This window comes from Prionailurus viverrinus, chromosome B2, assembly GCF_022837055.1.
Source record: "Prionailurus viverrinus isolate Anna chromosome B2, UM_Priviv_1.0, whole genome shotgun sequence".
Classification (NCBI taxonomy): Eukaryota; Metazoa; Chordata; class Mammalia; order Carnivora; family Felidae; genus Prionailurus; species Prionailurus viverrinus.
This window is the reverse complement of record NC_062565.1, coordinates 111,428,512-111,447,271: the sequence shown is the minus strand read 5'-3', so window position 1 is coordinate 111,447,271 and position 18,760 is coordinate 111,428,512. Positions and strand designations below refer to the sequence as shown.

Here is an 18,760-nt window from a genome sequence, read left to right as displayed (position 1 = left end):
TATAGATAATTGTTGATTAAAAGAAGACCAGTCAGGGGGGCGCCTGAGTGGCTCAGTTCGTTAAGTGCCAACTTCAGCTCAGGTCATGATCTCTCAGCTCATGGGTTCTTGCATTGGTCTCTGTGCTGACAGCATGGAGCCTGGAACCTGCTTCAGATTCTGTGCCTCCCTCTTTCTCTGCCCCTCCCTCACTCACACTCTGTCTCTCTCTCTCTCTCTCAAAAATAAATAAACATTAAAAAAATTTTTTGAAAGCAGTCAGATTCAAAAAATAAAGTGTCGATAGGTGCCTTTACAAATCCATGATGACTCACTTTCTGAAGAATTGTTTAAGTGAAAATTGAGCTAGTAATTGTAGCTCTGTCACTCTAAGCAGAAACTTACAGACTAACATTTTTTCCTGTTGTGCCGATCATGCTAAAATGCCAAGTTGACAGAATGGAAAGGGGTTATGTGTTGGCAAGAAAGCAGTTAAGGTTGCCGAATTTTCTGTATTATAATCATTGGCTTTACAAATTAATGTATCCAAGTGTTGTGAATTTTTATTTTCTCCTTCCAAAAAATTAATGCTCAATGATAAATACAACTATATGTGAAATATATAAACAATTATGGATGTAAAGCCCCAAGATTCCTTCTTTGGTATTCTTTCCGGTTAAGGTCTCATTAGAAGGGGCAAAGTAGCATAAGAAAATGAGTCACTGTCCCTTTGCACATCTACTTTTGTTGTCACTCATGCTACCTTATGAGAATGTTCTAATATGCCTCTCTCCTTGAGGATAATTTTTTTTAATGTTACCATAAGTCTTTTTATTTTTCCTGTTCACTTTAAAAATGTTAAATGTATTATTTTTCATATAAGGTCATGCATTATTTTTACATATTTGAATAAGATATAGGATGATCCATACTTAAACTTGTGACCTTTTATTAACTTCATTGATTATTCTTGCTTCAAGTTAAAGAAAGTGAATGTTGGTGCCCAGAGAAACAGGGAAGAATCTAGTTAAAGAGGGACCCTCCCTTTGATAAGGAGAAACAAAAGAATGTCTGCTTCCTTACCTGAGCAAATGATCGTTACACAACTTTCTGAACCCATTGAATGGTTTAAAGTCAACTGGCTCATTACCTAAAATATATTCAACCAACTATCCTGCCATCTTCAAATAACACTACAGGACATTGTTCTGACTGACTGTTCTTTGTGCAGCTGATAAGTGCAGCCTCTTCCAATTATTTCTTACTTATTTCAATGTGTACTCTTTACGATGGAAACTGCAAGAAGGAAAGAATAATGAGGCACACATAGGGAGGTCTAAAAGAAAGAGAAGATAAAGGCAGAGTGGCACTATCAGAAGCGTGGTACATCGGCTTAGTATATGTGAAAGACCAAGGATCGCAAAAACGAAATGATGACAGAATGAGGCAGGAAAAATGTATGTGTTTATTCTTTGCTGCGAAGAGAGAATGCCCTTGGGCTCATTTTGCATCTTTAGTGTCTACTCAGCAAACTTTCCTTGTGAGCATCAAACTCCTTGGGAATCTTGCCAAGGAAGGATTGCAGCATCAGGTCCTAGACACAAAGCTTTGAGTCACACATTAAGTGCTTGCATTACAAACTAGAACCATTTTATTTTTTTTTAAATTTTTTTTCAACGTTTTTTATTTATTTTTGGGACAGAGAGAGACAGAGCATGAACGGGGGAGGGGCAGAGAGAGAGGGAGACACAGAATCGGAAACAGGCTCCAGGCTCCAAGCCATCAGCCCAGAGCCTGACGCGGGGCTCGAACTCCCGGACAGCGAGATCGTGACCTGGCTGAAGTCGGACACTTAACCAACTGCGCCACCCAGGCGCCCCAAACTAGAACCATTTTAGAACTATGCCTACAGAAGCTTATAAAGCAAATTTTTTTTGACCTAATGGGAATGAGAGGCAAGAGAAAGAGACAGACACAGAGGCAAAGAGAATGTGTGTGTGTGTGTGTGTGTGTGTGTGTGTGTGCGTCTGGGGGGGGGGGGCGGGTGTTTGTATGTGTGCATACATGTTATGGAAAGAACACTGCTCATTAGCTTGAGACTCTAGCTTAGACTGGCTATAAACTAGTTAATTCACTTACTCTGGATAATTATTCCTGATTGGAGCAAATTAAATATAAAATCTGAAGATAATGTGTATCAGTGTTGAATGTGGGTGAGTCAGTTCTAATGGGCTTTTAGTAAGGCTTAGGTTAATGGAAGAGAGATTCCATTTCATATTTTGGCCTGAGCCACCTAAAAGCAAAGTTTATAGATTTGATTTTCCTGACATCTTTAAACCACATTTTTCTTTGTTTTGTATCAATAACAAATTTTGAATGTTGGTATAGTCTGGGGATATTTTAGATGCTGTGTTTCCAAAGATGAGCAAGACAAAAGTCTGTCCAAGAAAATCTTACAATATTTGAAAAAGAGGAAATATAAAGTGGCCTCCAATGCTGCCTTAGACAAGGGATATCAAAGTTTTTTATCCAATCTATGGGTATCTGCTATTTAGATATTAGTATATGAGTGCTCGTAAAATATTTATTCAATTATTTAATCTAATCTTAGCCACAAATACATCATCTAATATAATTTTCCATTTCATAAGGTGAAAAAATTAAAATTTAGAATTTCAGATGCCTCATATTAAATCATTGATTAATATAAAGGAAATAAATTTCAAACCAAGGGATTTTTTTGTTTAGTCGGTTTGTGTGTCTGTTTTCCTCCAACTGCAGTACAAAATGATCTCTGCAAGTCCTTACTTTTATGAGGTTGCCTAGTTACTTGAGAATACCATCACCTTGCCCCTTTATTATGAATGGAGGATTCCTCACTTTATAAACAAATATGATACAACTTTAGAAACTCAAGCAGGAAAAATAGAAGCATAGAGGATGTGTAATATTTCAAAACCATATGGACATGGTTAAAAAAGAAGAAGGAAAATATTAAATAGTCCATAGAATATTGAAGTAAAGAAATGTAGGCACAGATAAGATGAAAAGTCATGAAGGAGATGATGCCAGGTGTTGGTTCTATACGTGACATCACCTAAACTTGGGACAGTTTCTTCTTTTGTAAGTCTGTAAACTGAAGAAGTTCCAAGTCAAACCTAAAGGTAGTCAGATTTTTTCTTTCTCACAATTGTATTTACCTGGGCTACAAAGTAATGTGTCCACAGCAGATGAAATCAAATGCTACCTATCAAAACAGATGAAATGTGTGCAAAACAAGTCCTCTCAGGACATGAAAAAACATGAGTTCAGTCTGAATTTTCCCTAATCCCAAATTTTGAAGCCAAGTTACTTGGAATGACAGTAGTTCTCTGTCCCCTCCCATAAAGCATCAAGGAAACAACAAAATGTGAAAGTGTGTGTGTTTTGCATATAATTTATTTTTTTATGTTTGTTTATTTATTTTTGAGAGAGAGAAAGCATGAACAGAGGAGGGGCAGAGAAAGAGGGTGTCACGGCAGAAGCCAACAAGGGGCTTCATCCCACAAACCATGAGATCATGACCTGAGCCACAATCAAGAGTCAAATGTTTAACTGACAGAGCCACCCAGGTGCCCTGGTTTTAAGTAATATAATGAGAGCCATAGTACAGTCCTGTAAATGTGTATGTGTGCACACTAGTGGCAGATTTTCATTAGAAATTGCAAATGATTACTCAAATGATATAAAAAACATGGGTTTAGAAAAAATTCATGAACACTAACTTTTATTAAATACACAAAATTTTAATTGTCTTATTTAAAAATATATATTTAAAATATATTTTATTTAGCAGTATGGTAGAAAAATATAAGAAACATAGTTTAAAGTATCAAGAGAATGATGTGCGCTACTTGCATTGTATCTGATTCTGTTCTAAATGCCTCACATGTAGTGTTCAGTTTAATTTTTACAGCATCCTTTTTTTAAATGTTTTTTTGAGAGGCAGAGAGAGAGCAGACAAGTAGGGGAGAGACAGAGAAAGGGGGTGTAGGGGGGACAGAGGATCCCAAGAGGGCTCTGTGCTGACGGCTTCAAGCCCAATGTGGGCTCAAAATCATGAACCATGAGATCACGACCTGAGCCGAAGTCAGATGCTCAAATGACTGAGCCACTAGGTACCCCTACAGCATCCTTTTTTATTAATGTGAACATTGAAGCACTGAAAGTGACTTGCTCAGGTCACATAGACACCTGGGGTGGATCTGGGACACACCACTGGCAGTATGAGTTGTGTCCTTAGCCACCAGGTTTCCAGACTCCCTCAGACCAAAACTCACAAACAACTGACTGCTGAAGTTCTTCTGTATATTTTACAAAAATGGACTTGGTGACCTGCTTTTAAATGTAAAACCTTCCCGTGCCATTAAATATGGAATACAACCACAGGAGTATATCAGACAGCTATCAATTTTTTATCAATGCTCAATCTATTTATTTAGTTTGACCAGCCTAATTTAGGAAGCTAATTTATACAACATGATTCAATGAGTGGCTAAAAAAAATAGAAACTTTAGTGTCTAAATTGTTTATGTCAACTAAATAATAAAAACTGTTAATAATTGTTTTTGTCTACATAAAATACACTAGGTAAATAGCAACCTACCTGTAAGATATGGAATGTGGCTTACTGTAATGTTTTTATGTATGAAATGTTTAAAAGCTTTTATTCTTTCTGTAGCAACAGTAATTATAGCTGTTTTCATTATAAGTGCTTAAGGCTTTGAAGGTGGTCATAAAAACCAGTATTCAAAGACCAGTTTTGTCACTTATTAGGGAAAATGAACTTAGACAAATTATGGAGCCTTAGTATTGTTATCTGTAAAGTGGGTGTAATAGTAGTATGTATCTCGTAGAAGAGGCATGTGAGGATTATGTAAGATAATTTCTTCATTTTTGCAACAAATATTTTGATCCTTATTCTGCACAAAACATTGATCTATGTGCTATGATTCAGCAGAGGAAATAATAACTCATCTCAGGACTCATGACGTTTATACTCTACTGGGGTTAGAGATCAAATAAACACAAATATTTCATATTACATAAATACGATATAAATAATGCATATAATACACTTATTTAGTGAGTGCCATGAGGAAAATATCATTGGTTGACAAATCTGATTATGGTTATTATTTATTATACATATCAGGCCACTATGTACTAACAAGCAAATGTGAAAATGGTAACAAAATAAAGTGAAAAAAGAAAAATCAGTGATAGTCACCTTCTCCTTACAAAATATCTAAAATAGAGGCATTCTTAATGTCGATTCTTGGAATTTATATATTGTATAGATTTCTTTTAATTTCATGAAAACAAAACAGAGACTCCTAAACAGAGTTGGTCTCCATGGCTGCCCTTCTCTGACTCAAGCACAAGCATGATGAAGTTTGGTCGGCCCGCTTTACTTGAGAACATAGTGTTGATGACATTGAAAAATCGTTAATGAAGCTCCCTTCCCCAGGCCCGTCAGCAATTTACATTTCATAAATGAAATCAACAGCCTGGAAAAGTCAGTGCTGCATATGAAATGACAGGCTGTCTGTCTCAACAACTCAGCGTGGGGATTTCTTGATTCCATGTTTCTGCAACGCTTGCATGTGGAGCCCAAAATGAAGGGCTCAAGTGACAAATGTTTATGCAAATCGGTTATTTTATTATTATATGATAATAATCAGTGGTGAAAAAAAAATTTCAAACCGTAAAAATTGGATGAAAATAATTCCCATTCTGGCCTCCAGGTCCCAATCTCCAGCATTAACCGTTGTCCTTAGTTTCTTGAAGTTTCTCAATGAAGCCGTTGGACTAAACTTAAATATAAATACATATATTCCTTAATATATATATATATATATATACACACACACATATATAGATAGATGTACATATATAGATATATATACATATACATAGATATACATATATATACATTTGTCATTTTTATGTGACTAGGAACAGGCATCCATTTGTGACTCAAAAATTAAAGACTTAACCTTCAGTAGTAATGCCATTTTCAAAATGAAGGCACTGAGCTCTGAATTAGCAAGTAGCCTAATAAAGGAGATGCTCACCTTAGAAAATCCTTTAACAATAATCTCACATATCAACTCCTGCTTTGCATCTTCAAGGGTAAAGGCCCAATTCTGTAAGAAAAAAATGAAAATCACTGTGCAATTTAAGTTTATGAGTACAATTTAAAATAATAAAGTGCTTTCCATACATCACTTATAATTCTCATTAATTTTACAACATTATTTTCTCCATTTTAGGAATGAAAAATTTGAGATTTAAGGTTTTAAGTAATGCCCAAGGTCACAAAACTTGAGCAAGTGAACTTGTCTTAAAGCCATATTGTATGATTCAAATCCTCCTTTTTACACTTACCATGAACTCATAACTTGTGAGGTCATGCTGTAAGTGTTTTTACGCAATACCAAAAGTCAGTATTTCTATATAGTGTGAGGGTCCATGGGCACACGCATGTTGGATAGTGCACGTTCATAAGAGAGAGTGTAAAATTCTATGTACAAGATAGAAGTTGATTCTGGTTGTATTGCACTCATAAAAATCATAACGTACTGATAAAAATATTCTCAACAACTTTTATGTTTCTCAGATCTCTCGACACACATTAAGACTAAGATAATCCCATGTCAAGATTGCGATAACAATGTAATTGAGGGGGAGAGAGCCATGTGTAGTAAGAAGTAAGGCCCTTTCAAATAGATTGCTCTACCTGATGAGTAACATGTTTACGAAACCCATCCTGGGACACTGAAATTTTATTTCTAGCTCCGGAAGCGTGAGATAAATGAATTTCTTCTAGGACTTTAGATACACAAGAGGGAGCATTCGGTCCTTCTGTAGTCACCGTTTTGTTCATTGATCCACTCACTCCACAGTGTTTATTGATCATATGCCACATGTCAGATATGTAAATAAATGTTGATATTTGAATAGTGCACAAGACATAGTTACTGCTCTTGTGGAAATTAAAATCTAAGATGGGGACTTAGACAATAAATAAAAATTAAATTTAAATTGTATAAAAATTGTTATATAACATTAGAGCACATGGAAAGCAACAGAATAGCATGTGCCCTACCCAGTTTAGTGAATGTGTGAAATAAAAAGAGAGGAATATGTGGTAGGGAGTGTTGAAGTGCGATAAGAGCAGCGATATCACTTTTTACAGGATATGCATTCAAGTATTATAGGAAGTAGGGTGTGAGTGGTTATATAATTCTCTACTATATAAAATTCTGCTGTTAAACAAATGAGGTGTTTTGTTTTGTTTTGTTTTTTGTGGGTTTTGTTTGTTTGTTTGTTTGTTTATTTTGTAACTCCAGAAAATGAGACTCTACTAGGCTACCACTCAAATAAAGCCAGAGAGCACTATCTCAGATAACACAGTCTGTTCTCAAAACGTATCCCAACGATGAGGTCAGTTTTTCTGCTGTCTGAAGGAAGGAAAAATCATAATGTAGCAGGGCCCTTCCATTAATCAAAACAAGACTTTTTGCCAGGAAAGAAGTATACAGCCTAAGAAAAATTGTTTAAACAAGAGGAAGAAATGGAAAACATTAAAATATAGTCAACCATTACCTTGATTGGCAATGTATCACGAACATTATTTGGATACTTTCTAAAACTATGTGTTTATCCTATAATGATATTAAGTTGGAATGCAGTTTCTAGACAAAAGACATTTCCTAAGACAATAAGAAATTAAAGTACTTCATTCTAATAAAGTTTTATATTAATGCTTTATAAATCAATTTAATTTACTTTATAAAATTAATAATAAATACTAATAAAAACAGAAATTATACCTGTTTGAAATTATTAAGTTAACCACCAGGTGGCGCTCCATGAATTGAGCGTATGTAGTCAAAATTAATAAATGGCTTGAATTGGTTAAATTAGGAAAAATTACAACACTTTTTCCTAGTAATTATTATTAATTTTTTATTTATATTACTTAGAGGACTTATGAATCCTAAGAAATGGGCTGTTAGTAAAGACAAATTACTTAGTATGTTCTATATAAAACTTAGCAAACTAGATTTCAAAATCAAGTCATTTTGTTTAAGTCACTTTACCACTTACTAAGAACACATGTTTCATTGCATATTGATAAAAGTGTGTAACTATAATTAAAATTGATAAAAATCTATTAAAATTGATTTGTATGGGTTTTTTCAAATGCTTATTTTATCCACCTGTGTGTTTGTGTGTGTGTGTGTGTGTATGTTTTACCCCAGAACCTGAAATTAAAAAAGAGGAAAAGATACCCAAAGCAGGTAAGTTCACTTTCTAAGATTTACATATAAATAGATGTTCTGTTTTGTTATGAACAAAACTAGTGTTATAATCAGGGATGCGTAAGGCCTTGAAATGCTCAAAACATTGAAAAAATATTGATGCACCCATCCCATATATATTAAGTGTAATAAGCAATAAACTTGAAGATATTCTTAAGTTAAAATAGATTCTGTGTTTTCTGGATAAGGTCACCAAAGCGCTGGAACTGTTAGCATATGCTTCTCCTTATTCATCTAGTGGGCAATTGAGCACTGTTTACAAAGTGCCAAGGGACAATTTATGTTTCAGAGGCTTCAACCAGATCAAACGCCTGAAACTGATTCATATCTTCATTGAAACTTATGAAATCACATATATTCAACCATTTTTACCTCAAAACAGTAGTTTTATATGGGTCAGCCTAATAGATTCAACCATTTTCTTTCCCATTGATTAAATATGCAAATATTCTTTGGAATGGGAGTCCATTGCCTTCTTGACCATTCATTTGAAAATTGGAATACTTTGAAAATAGAATTGCTGAAAACAGGTTCTGTGAGGGAGGAAGACAAGAGCTGGACACTCTTAAGAGAGATGTTAAAAGTTAGAAGGAACTTCATTAAATACAGTGCAGAAAAAGAAAACCAAAAATTCCAATTAGTAATTACAATCTTTCTAGAGCTAACCCTATTCCAAATATTTCATATCTATGTAAAGATACTTATTTATATGTCTATATCTGCATACGCAAAGGAAGTTTATATCTATATCTCTCCATACAGTGAAAGTACTATGTACACACAGACATACATATCATTGGTCTTAAAGTATTTGTATATACTCATTTTGACAAAGTTTAACCTATATGTAACTAATTCTTGTTTCCCCCTTCTGTGTATATGTTAAATATTAACTTGAAGTATTATCACTTCTTTTCAAAGTACTGTTAACATAGCAAAAGTAATTCATTGTTTTTTTAGTGCATAAACATAGCCTCTTTGATTGACTTTATGAAATCTGAAAGTCTGCATTCTCTAGAAGATAAGTGGGGAAAAAATGACCAATTTTACACAGTGAGAAAAATGCATAATAGAGATATGATACATTATTAACATCGAAACTTATAACTGAGCTTTAGATATATCTGCAGAAAAGGGAAAACTACTTATAAAAATTGCTCTACTGTTGTTAGCTCTTTTACTGGTGTCACTGAAAGATTGCTGATCAAATAAAAGGTGCATGACGTCACTCCTTCCTGTGAGCATAACACTGTATTTGATGCCTTATTTTACTGTTGGTTTGTAATGGGAAAAGTAATATGCACTATAAATTTCGTATTATTAGTTTACATTAAATATTTATATCTATTTTGATGTTATATTTATTTTTAACTCCCTAAAAGGAAAGAGAAATCGGCATTAATAGCATATTTTATATAATCAATCAGCAATTTATTGAAAATATATATTATGCTAAATGACACTGCCTTATGTTCAGGATTGTGCTTGGTGATGCAAAACTTACAAACAAGTGATAAGGCCTTGTTTCTCTACTAAGAGAGTATAATTAAGGACATAGACACAAACTATCAAACGTTGGCTAGAAGACAACTCTATTAGTGATGACTGCTCTAAGAGTCTGGAGGGAGGAGTCACCCCTGTGGTCTTGTCAATCAGTGAAAACCTCAAGGAGATGATGATGGGTTTAAGCTAGGATTTTAGGAATATGCAAGAACAGCTGAGACAGGGAGGTGATTATACAGCCCAGTGGAAGCAGTGCCAATTTTATAAAGAAAGACATGAATTTGACTCTTTTTGCCACTTGCTGGGAATATGACTTTACTTAAATTACTTAACATTTCTGAGTTTCAACTTCTTTATCTATTGAACAAAGACCATCATAATAGGCCAGCAGGATTGTCAAAAAGAAATAGAATTGATGCTTGCCATTTGGTTTGGCTTCAGTAAATGGTAGCTCGATCAAGGTGCTAACTCAGGGGCCGGCTGAGCATGATGTAAGCAGGATGCAGTGAGGAGAGGACCAAGGACAAGAGGAGATGCCAGGTGCTGAATGAGGAACAGAAGAAGGCAAGACTGCAGCTGTGGTATATAGTCAAAGGAGGGTGTTTCTGGAAATAAAGAGAGGGAGATTAGGAGGCCAAAGTGAAAAGTTTGGATTCTTAGAATGTGAATTGGAAGAAGAAAGTCTTATAATGGCATGTGAGATGAAATCCTATGGAAAGGATTCTCAATCAGAGATTTGACTCCAGTGTGTTTTAGCACTCTAAGTATTACACAGTAAAAATGGGAGAAATTGACACAGAGAAGAAGCAGTGAGGAAGTGAATTTTGTTTATTCCCCACATTTATAGACATGACTAGTGTTCAGTGTAGAATTATTAGGAATTAAGTTTTTAAAAACCACAGAACTGGGGCGCCTGGGTGGCGCAGTCGGTTAAGCGTCCAACTTCAGCCAGGTCACGATCTCGCAGTCCGTGAGTTCGAGCCCCGCGTCGGGCTCTGGGCTGATGGCTCAGAGCCTGGAGCCTGTTTCCCATTCTGTGTCTCCCTCTCTCTCTGCCCCTCCCCCGTTCATGCTCTGTCTCTCTCTGTCCCAAAAATAAATAAACGTTGAAAAAAAAAATTAAAAAAAAAAAACCACAGAACCTCGCAACCCATTGAAAATATGGATAATATCTCAGTACATATTCTTTCAGTTACATGAAATCATATGCTTTAAAAACACAGTCATACTCTCTATACTGTGCTATTGCTGCTTTTGTAACTGTCAAGATGTTTCACAGGAGAAGAATAGGCATTGATGACATAAGCTATACCAAACTCCAAGGTCTCAAGCAAGAACGGATGGTAAAGGTGATCAAATGTAGACTTCGTAAAGGAAGCATAGGTGGGTGGATGCTAGTGGACCCGCACACAGAGATATCCAAGCGAGCCTTGGAAATTGGGAGCATACACTTGGGATCCTCAGACTAGGTTCTGTAAACATGAGTTCAGAAGTTTAGAATTCAAGGGGCGTCTGGGTGGCTCAGGTCATGATCTCGAAGTTCGTGAATTCAAGCCCCACATCAGGCTCTGTGCTGACAGCTCAGAGCCTGGAGCCTGCTTCAGATTCTGTGTCTCCCTCTCTCTGCCCCTTTCCCGCTCATGCTCTGTCTGTCTCTGTCTCTCAAAAATGAATAAACATTAAAAAAATTAAAAAAAAAACAAGTTTAGAATTCAAAGGCAAAGGAGGAAAGGAGTTGTTCAAAAAAAAGTAATGTAGAGAGAAAAGAGGAGGGAATTAAGGATAGCTTCTTGGAAAAGTAAAAGAACTGGTCATGAGAAGGCAAGTAGGTTACCTGGAAGATCAGGAAATGCAACGTATCAGCATTCCAAAGCAGGGACACTTTCAAGAAAACATGGAAAAGTCAGCAGTGCAAACGTCTCAGAAAGGTCATGAGACATGATGACTGAGAAAAAGCCACTATATTTGACAAAAACCTGCCATTATGTGACCTTTTGGAGAGCATTTTCAGTAGAGTGGTTAGTAGAAAGTTTATAGGAATTAAGTAAAGGATTGATCAGTAAGTGGAGACAGCATAAACTTCTTCTTCCAGGAGTTTGTTGATAAAGGGAGGCAAAGTATTTTATTTTGACAGGTAGAATCAATGGAATATGTTTGTTGTGCTCATATTGGTGATAATCAGGTAGATTATTCCAGAGAGAGGCAGAGCAAGAAATCCAGAGGGAGATACTCATGAGGAGATAACTGTCCTAGAGATGAGAAAAATTGAGATAGGCACTACAGGTGGACGGAATTGGCTTAATTATGAGCAAGAACAAAATGCCCCTGAGCTTTGAGGGAATAAAGAAAGGATAGATTAACTTAAAGTTGAGCATACATGAGGACACTCCTGTGGAATCATCTTTTCTCCTAAAATCTCTGTGTGGAAGTGACCACTAACATGTTTGTTGCCAAAACCAGGGGATGGTTTTCTTGCTTCATATTACACTGACCCCTACACAATATTTGACCATGTTCACCATCTCTCATATTTAAAAAAACATCTTTCTTTGGCAAAAACTAAACCACTTAACCCACACTGTTAAAAACAACAACAAAAAATGACTTCATTTTAAAATACTGGGGCAACATTATAATTATTTGTTTTTGACATAGCATATTATTAGCCACTAAATTCCTTTTTTATTTGCCAATGAAAATGTTGGCAAATGGGACATGCATTTCATTAGGTAATTAGAAAATAGCTAAGTGTTCTTTTCGGGAAGCCATGACTAGTAATTAAAAGTAGTTATATAATTAAAAACAAACAAAAAAAGACATAAATCACAGGGAATAATTTATTTTTCTTATGTATCAAGAAAATTAATGTTCATAAATAAAATCTTCACAGTTGTGTCACTGTGTTTCTAAGTGTCTAACAAAATTTTCACTTGGTTATTTTGCCTACACCTCACTTTGTTTATAACTGAACTCAACATCTCCTCCATTGCCTTGTTGTTGTTGTTGCCATTGTTCCTTGTCTCAACAAATGGAACACACGAATCACCATTCAGTTACATTGACTTAAACTTGAGTCATTTGCAGCTTCTCCTTCTCTTTCAGAACCCAGTGTCCAGTTAGGTATCAAGTTATGTATCTCCCACCTTTGTGATCCCCTTTATTCTCTCTCCTGGCAAGACCATACTTTTAGCTCTTCTCATCTCTTGCATGAATAGGTAAACAAACTCATGACTTAATCCTCTTGCTTCCATCTCCTCTTCACAGATCCAGCACATGCTTGTGCTAGTTATTTTTTCTAAATGAATATCTGCAGAGAATAGAGCTAGATTCATTGCCACTGCATTATACAGCCCTCAGCATATTTCTTCATGTGCTCTCCTTTCGTCTAATCCACCACCACTACTGCTCCCCCTGCACTCACACAGACATTTAAAAAAGATTGCCACGTTTGTGGAATTTTGTCTCTTCAGTGTCTTTGAATAGTTTTCTTTCACTTCAGGTCCATGTTAAAAGCACCTTACCTATAAACCTTGTTTCCAATCTTGACAGCTTACTTTCCCACCCACCACTGTTCTCTTTCTACAAACACACGCCATGAGTTCTCCAGCCTTGGTCGGTTGACACACGTTTTCCTCTAGCATGTCATGTGGTATCCACATGTATTGAATGGGTTTCTACTAATTTTCTATCTAAGCTCCTATATTAACTGCTGCGAGCTGTTTAGTCTTCTCTAATCTCTGAGACAGGAAAACATTCAAAAGTTACCATAGCCACCGCGTGTTGACAATATTATCCTCTTGGAAAGAAAGGCATTGGTTAGTGATTTTTAAAATATATGTTTGATATGTGTCTTGGCTTTATGATATAGGGCGTGTAGAAGCAGTTTTTTAAATGTAAAAAACTAATGGGGGAAGGATGGTATAGAAGGAGGAGTTCCAAGAAAATAGATATGGAGTATTTTACAACAAATCTCTTAAGGGCTGAATCTCTCTTAATTTACCTATAAAATAGAGTCACCACCAACAGAACATCCCATGCCAATCTAACAGACTTATCATGAGAATCATGTGATATAATATATATGAAAGTACTTTCAATGCTATGAAAACAGAAAAATATAAAAGTTTATCACATCTACTCTTGCTATTTCAACGGTGGTTCTCAAAACAACAGCAGCATCACCTGGTTCCTTGTTAGAAATATAGCATCTTGTAACTGCTGAATAAGAATTTGGATTTTAACACATTTCCCAGGTCACCAGTATGTACATTAAAATCTGGGATGTACTATTACAGATTTCATAGACATCTATTATTGCCCTTATCTCCAGGGAAGAATAACATTAAACTTCTCTTTTACCAAAAACTTTGCTAATTTAGAATGGACTTGGGGAATCTGGGTGGCTCAGTCGGTTAAGTGTCCGACTTTGGCTCAGGTCGCATTCATGAGTTCAAGCTCCACATCTGGCTCTGTGTTGACAGCTCAGAGCCTGGGGCCTGCTTCAGATTCTGTGTCTCCCTCTTTCTCTACCGCTCTCCCACTCATGCTCTGTCTCTCTCTCTCTCAAAAATAAATAAACATTAAAAAAATTAAGAATGGACTTATATTTTTATTTTTTTTTAATTTTTTAAACGTTTATTCATCTTTGAGAGACCAGAGAGAGACAGAGCATGAGTGTGGAAGGGGCAGAGAGACGGAGCCAAAGAATCCGAAGCAGGCTCCAGGCTCCAGGCTCCAAGCTGTCAGCACAGAGCCCGATGCGGAGCTTGAACTTACAAACTGCAAGATCACGACCTGAGCCGAAGTCGGACGCTCAACCGACTGAGCCACCCAGGCGTCCCTGGACTTATATTTTTAAATGGTTTTTTTCTCACTAGCAGTGGGGTCCTCACACTTACTGAGCACTGGTTGACATCGTCTACCCACTGTTTCACTTGATGGGTGATTTCTGGACTTAAGTAGTTCATGAAATGATTAAGGAAACACCTATTCCTTTCTTATGACATAGCATAGGCAAACAAGCACTGAACATACCTGTGCATTCCTTTGACCTTAAAAGGAATAAACAAACACATATTTTGTTAGCAGAACATGTATGTCAAGAGTAAGCTGTCTGTGTATTTTACCACCTGGCTAAGATATGGACACAATAGGTAAATGTTTTGGCCAAAGGAAAACAGTATGTACTCAATACCTATCAGTCATCAAAGTATCTTTGGCTCATAACACTCAAAGAACTTGCTTCTAATTGGTGACTCTATTTAATTTATGTCTGTCATCATAAAACTAAACTGATGTAATAACTATCTAAAAATTACTATAGTGATCCTACACAAGTGTGTATATATATATGTATATATGTGTATATATATATATATACACTATATATAAACATTATATAAACATAATTATACATATTATGCATATATGTATAATCCTATGTACATATTATACATATATGTATAATCCTTCCCCCATTAGTTTTTTACATATATATAACATGTATAATTTATATACATATAAATATATATGTATATGTGTACATATATATATACACTATATATATAAACTATTTATATATAATAACTATCTAAAATAACTATCTAAAATAAGTGCAGTAACTATCAAAAAATTACTAGTGGTCTTACAAATATATATATATTTGTATATATATATTTGTAAATATGCATATATATATGCATATAGTTTATTAATTAGATCCTTGGACAAGAGAAAATGTATTCTCTCTGTCTTCCTTCTCCCTCTCTTTCTTCCCCCAACCACTCCACACACCACCTGAATAGTATATACATCTTTAGGTAACCAGAAAGCATTGGATATGCAGGACTCCCATAAATTGTAGAAATAGTTAAATCTTAATGTCATTAACTAAACTGAGTTGTGCTAGGATCAAAGGCTCATTTTAGTTCAGTATTTATTGAATTTCAACCATATATTTAAAAGTGTGTTAGGTTTTGAGGACATAAAGATAAATACCTTAAATTCTCAAGAAATATTTTGTATCAAGGCAGAGATCATTAAATAAAGAGCTAATCATAACAAAAATGAATAAAAGAAAATCAAACAAACAGAAAAGTTGTGCGGAGTGTGCTTTCTGAGCACAGTGGAAAGTTACATTTCTCCAGCCTATTGGTTCAGAGAAATATTCCCAAAGGAGAGGATACATCAATAGTTTCACAAGATGGGTGAAGATAAGCCTGGTGAAGAAAGCCTGAGTGAGGCATTCTAGACAGAGATATTTGCACAAGCCTCAGCCAGATGGAAAACAGTCAGGAGAACTGAAACCACAAGATCTCACCTTCATTTCAGTACAAAGTCAAGAGTCAGTACATGTCAAGTGGAGAACAGGAATGGATGAGGCTTAAGAGGAACAGCAACAGAAAATCATGCTACCTGAGTAAGGGTTGTGTCCTTTTTCCTAAAGGAAATTAGAAAGAATTACAAGTATTTAAGCAAAATGAGGTACAGCTTAACATAGAATTTCAAATTACTGATTCTGAGTAATCACAGAGATTGAAGATAAAGAGGATGCCAGTAGTTTCAGGAAACCAGTTTTCTAGGTGATGAGATCTTGCACTGACACCTGTAGAGTTATTAAAAAGATCTAGAGAGAGCATTAGTAGGAAGGAAAAGAGGAGAGCTATTAAAGAAGTATTTAGGAAGTATAACTGCCATTATTTGGGGTGGGGGTGAGAAAAATTCAAGCTAACTCCCAGGTTTCTGTCTTGGAATAGTATGTGGACAGTAATGTCATTTGCTGTGGTTGGAATTTCCAAAAGAAGTGGCAGATTTTTAAAAAGGAAGCCATACATATTAAGTAAATTTTTGACATATTAATTATTCAAAATTTGTATTGAGCAGTTACTATATGCTAGGCAATATGGTGAGCACAATCATAAACACAGTCAAGTTGTTGTGTTGTGTTGTATTGGTAAACCCAGTTAAGTTCCTTTCCTCCTCGAGTTTGTAATCCAGTTGTAGTAGCCATCACGGAGACAAATGTTGAATTAGAGGTAGCTGTGGGATATGCGCTTATGTATGATTGTCAAGTATCTGGGGGAAAAATACGGTAGTAGAGGTGGAAATTCCTAGCAAAGATATGCTGGTTTAAACAATGAGAGTTATTGACATCTACCAAGGGAAGTGAGAGAGAAAGACCCAGAACTAAGGCAGCAAAGAACACTAAAGAACACCAAGAAGAATACTAAAATGTAGGAGTGGTTAGAGAAGAAGACCCTGAAGGAGTTAAAAAATTTAAAAAGGAAGGAGAGAATTCTTTAGAAGCTAGAGATATTGTCTCAGAAACCAGGGAGGAAAGAATTTCAAGGAGGAGAAGCTGTCAAAGTGTCAAATGTGGAAAAAACTCATGGTAAGATAAAGACTGAAAAATATTCATTGGAATGTATAATATGGAGACACTAATGATCTTACAAGTAGTTTTAGTGGAGCTAAATAAGAGGAAAACCAAATTACTATAGTTTGAGGCATTTAGTTGGAGGCCAGGAATTAGGGCCAGAAAATCTACATCGTATACTTTGTCTAAATTGTAGGTTATTATTTTAAAGCCTTGTCTGAAAAAGGGAAAAGTGTGACTTAGGAAAACAGCATGGCATAGTAAAGAGAAAGGAAGATGTGACATCAGAGAAACTGTAGTTTTAAATGGTTCCTAATCTATCAGAGATATAACAGCAACCATCTTTACAACTTCACAGGGTTACAGAATCAATGAAAGTCAATAATGCATTGGGAAAATGCTAAAAACTAAGGCATACACTAATTCCATTTTTGAAGACCTGAAAATAAGGGATTTCTGTATGTAATGCCTAAAAGTATTTCATTTTGTTTAATTACCTGTCATCAAGATCAAATCACTTCCTTTCCCATATAGATCTTCTCATTTTTAACTTGTTTACTTGTGTGATATTTCTCCAGTGGCTTATGTGGTGCCACTTTTTTTTTTAACTTTTTTGTTTCTTTTTTTTTATTTAGAGAAACAGAGCAAGCAGGAGAGGGCAGAGAGAAAGAGAGAAAGAGAGAGAGAGAGAGAGAGAGAGAGAGAGAGAGAGAGAGAATTCCAAACAGGCTCTACACTCTCTGTGTGGAGCGCAATGCGGGGTTCACCCATGAATTGTAAGATCATGCCTTGAGCTGAAATGAAGAGTCAGGCGCTTAACCAACTGAGCCACCCAGGCACCCCTGTGTGGTATCACTTCTAACCTTAAAACTTTGAACTAAGTCCCTCTTCCTTAGAAACTGTATAATTGTATACAGTTCAGCTAAGAGTATACATCAATAACATTACTGTTACGGAGTTTTTCTTTGTAACTCTAAAGGGTAGAAGGATGTCTTGCAGTATAAGTTATTTCTTGCATTTGTATTTAGCAAAGTGTTTTGCATAGAAGACTAGTTATAATTTTTGGTACATGAAAGAATTTTGAGGTTACGCAAGTTTGGGAAAAGCTCTTGGAATTTATCATACACATGGACACATTAAGGAAGTGTGATAGTAAAGAAACCAGCTGAACCTTTTTTTACCCAATGTTTTTCACCTTTATTCAACCATGGTATCTTTTCTGTAATATAATAGCAGTGTTCGGCTGAATGCACTGTGAGGAATGAGGTCTTTTACTTAAAAGATTTGGGGAAGCAATAGAGCAAAGATAATAGAATTTTTTTAAAAAATGAGTGACAACATATATTAAAAAAAGAAAAGAAAAACCAAATGAGAAAGACTGGAGAAAATGTTCAGTTCGCGTCACAATTAGAACAATGAAGATATGTTAACATGTATAATTTACTTACACCCAGGCATTGCTATCTCAAAATTTCATGTTATTTTTCCCATAAATAAGAAGACAGAAAATTTTGTTGTAATTTAATTTGGGGGA

The 18,760-nt window shown here is 35.5% G+C and overlaps 1 protein-coding gene across 1 annotated transcript in view; it reads left to right on the top strand.

Annotated features, from left to right (window-relative positions):
* TRDN (triadin) overlaps positions 1-18,760 on the top strand; it is a 305,883-nt gene that overhangs the window by 261,376 nt on the left and 25,747 nt on the right. The window contains 1 exon segment of the mRNA XM_047860375.1: positions 8,289-8,327. Coding sequence (XP_047716331.1) covers positions 8,289-8,327 — 39 coding nt within the window.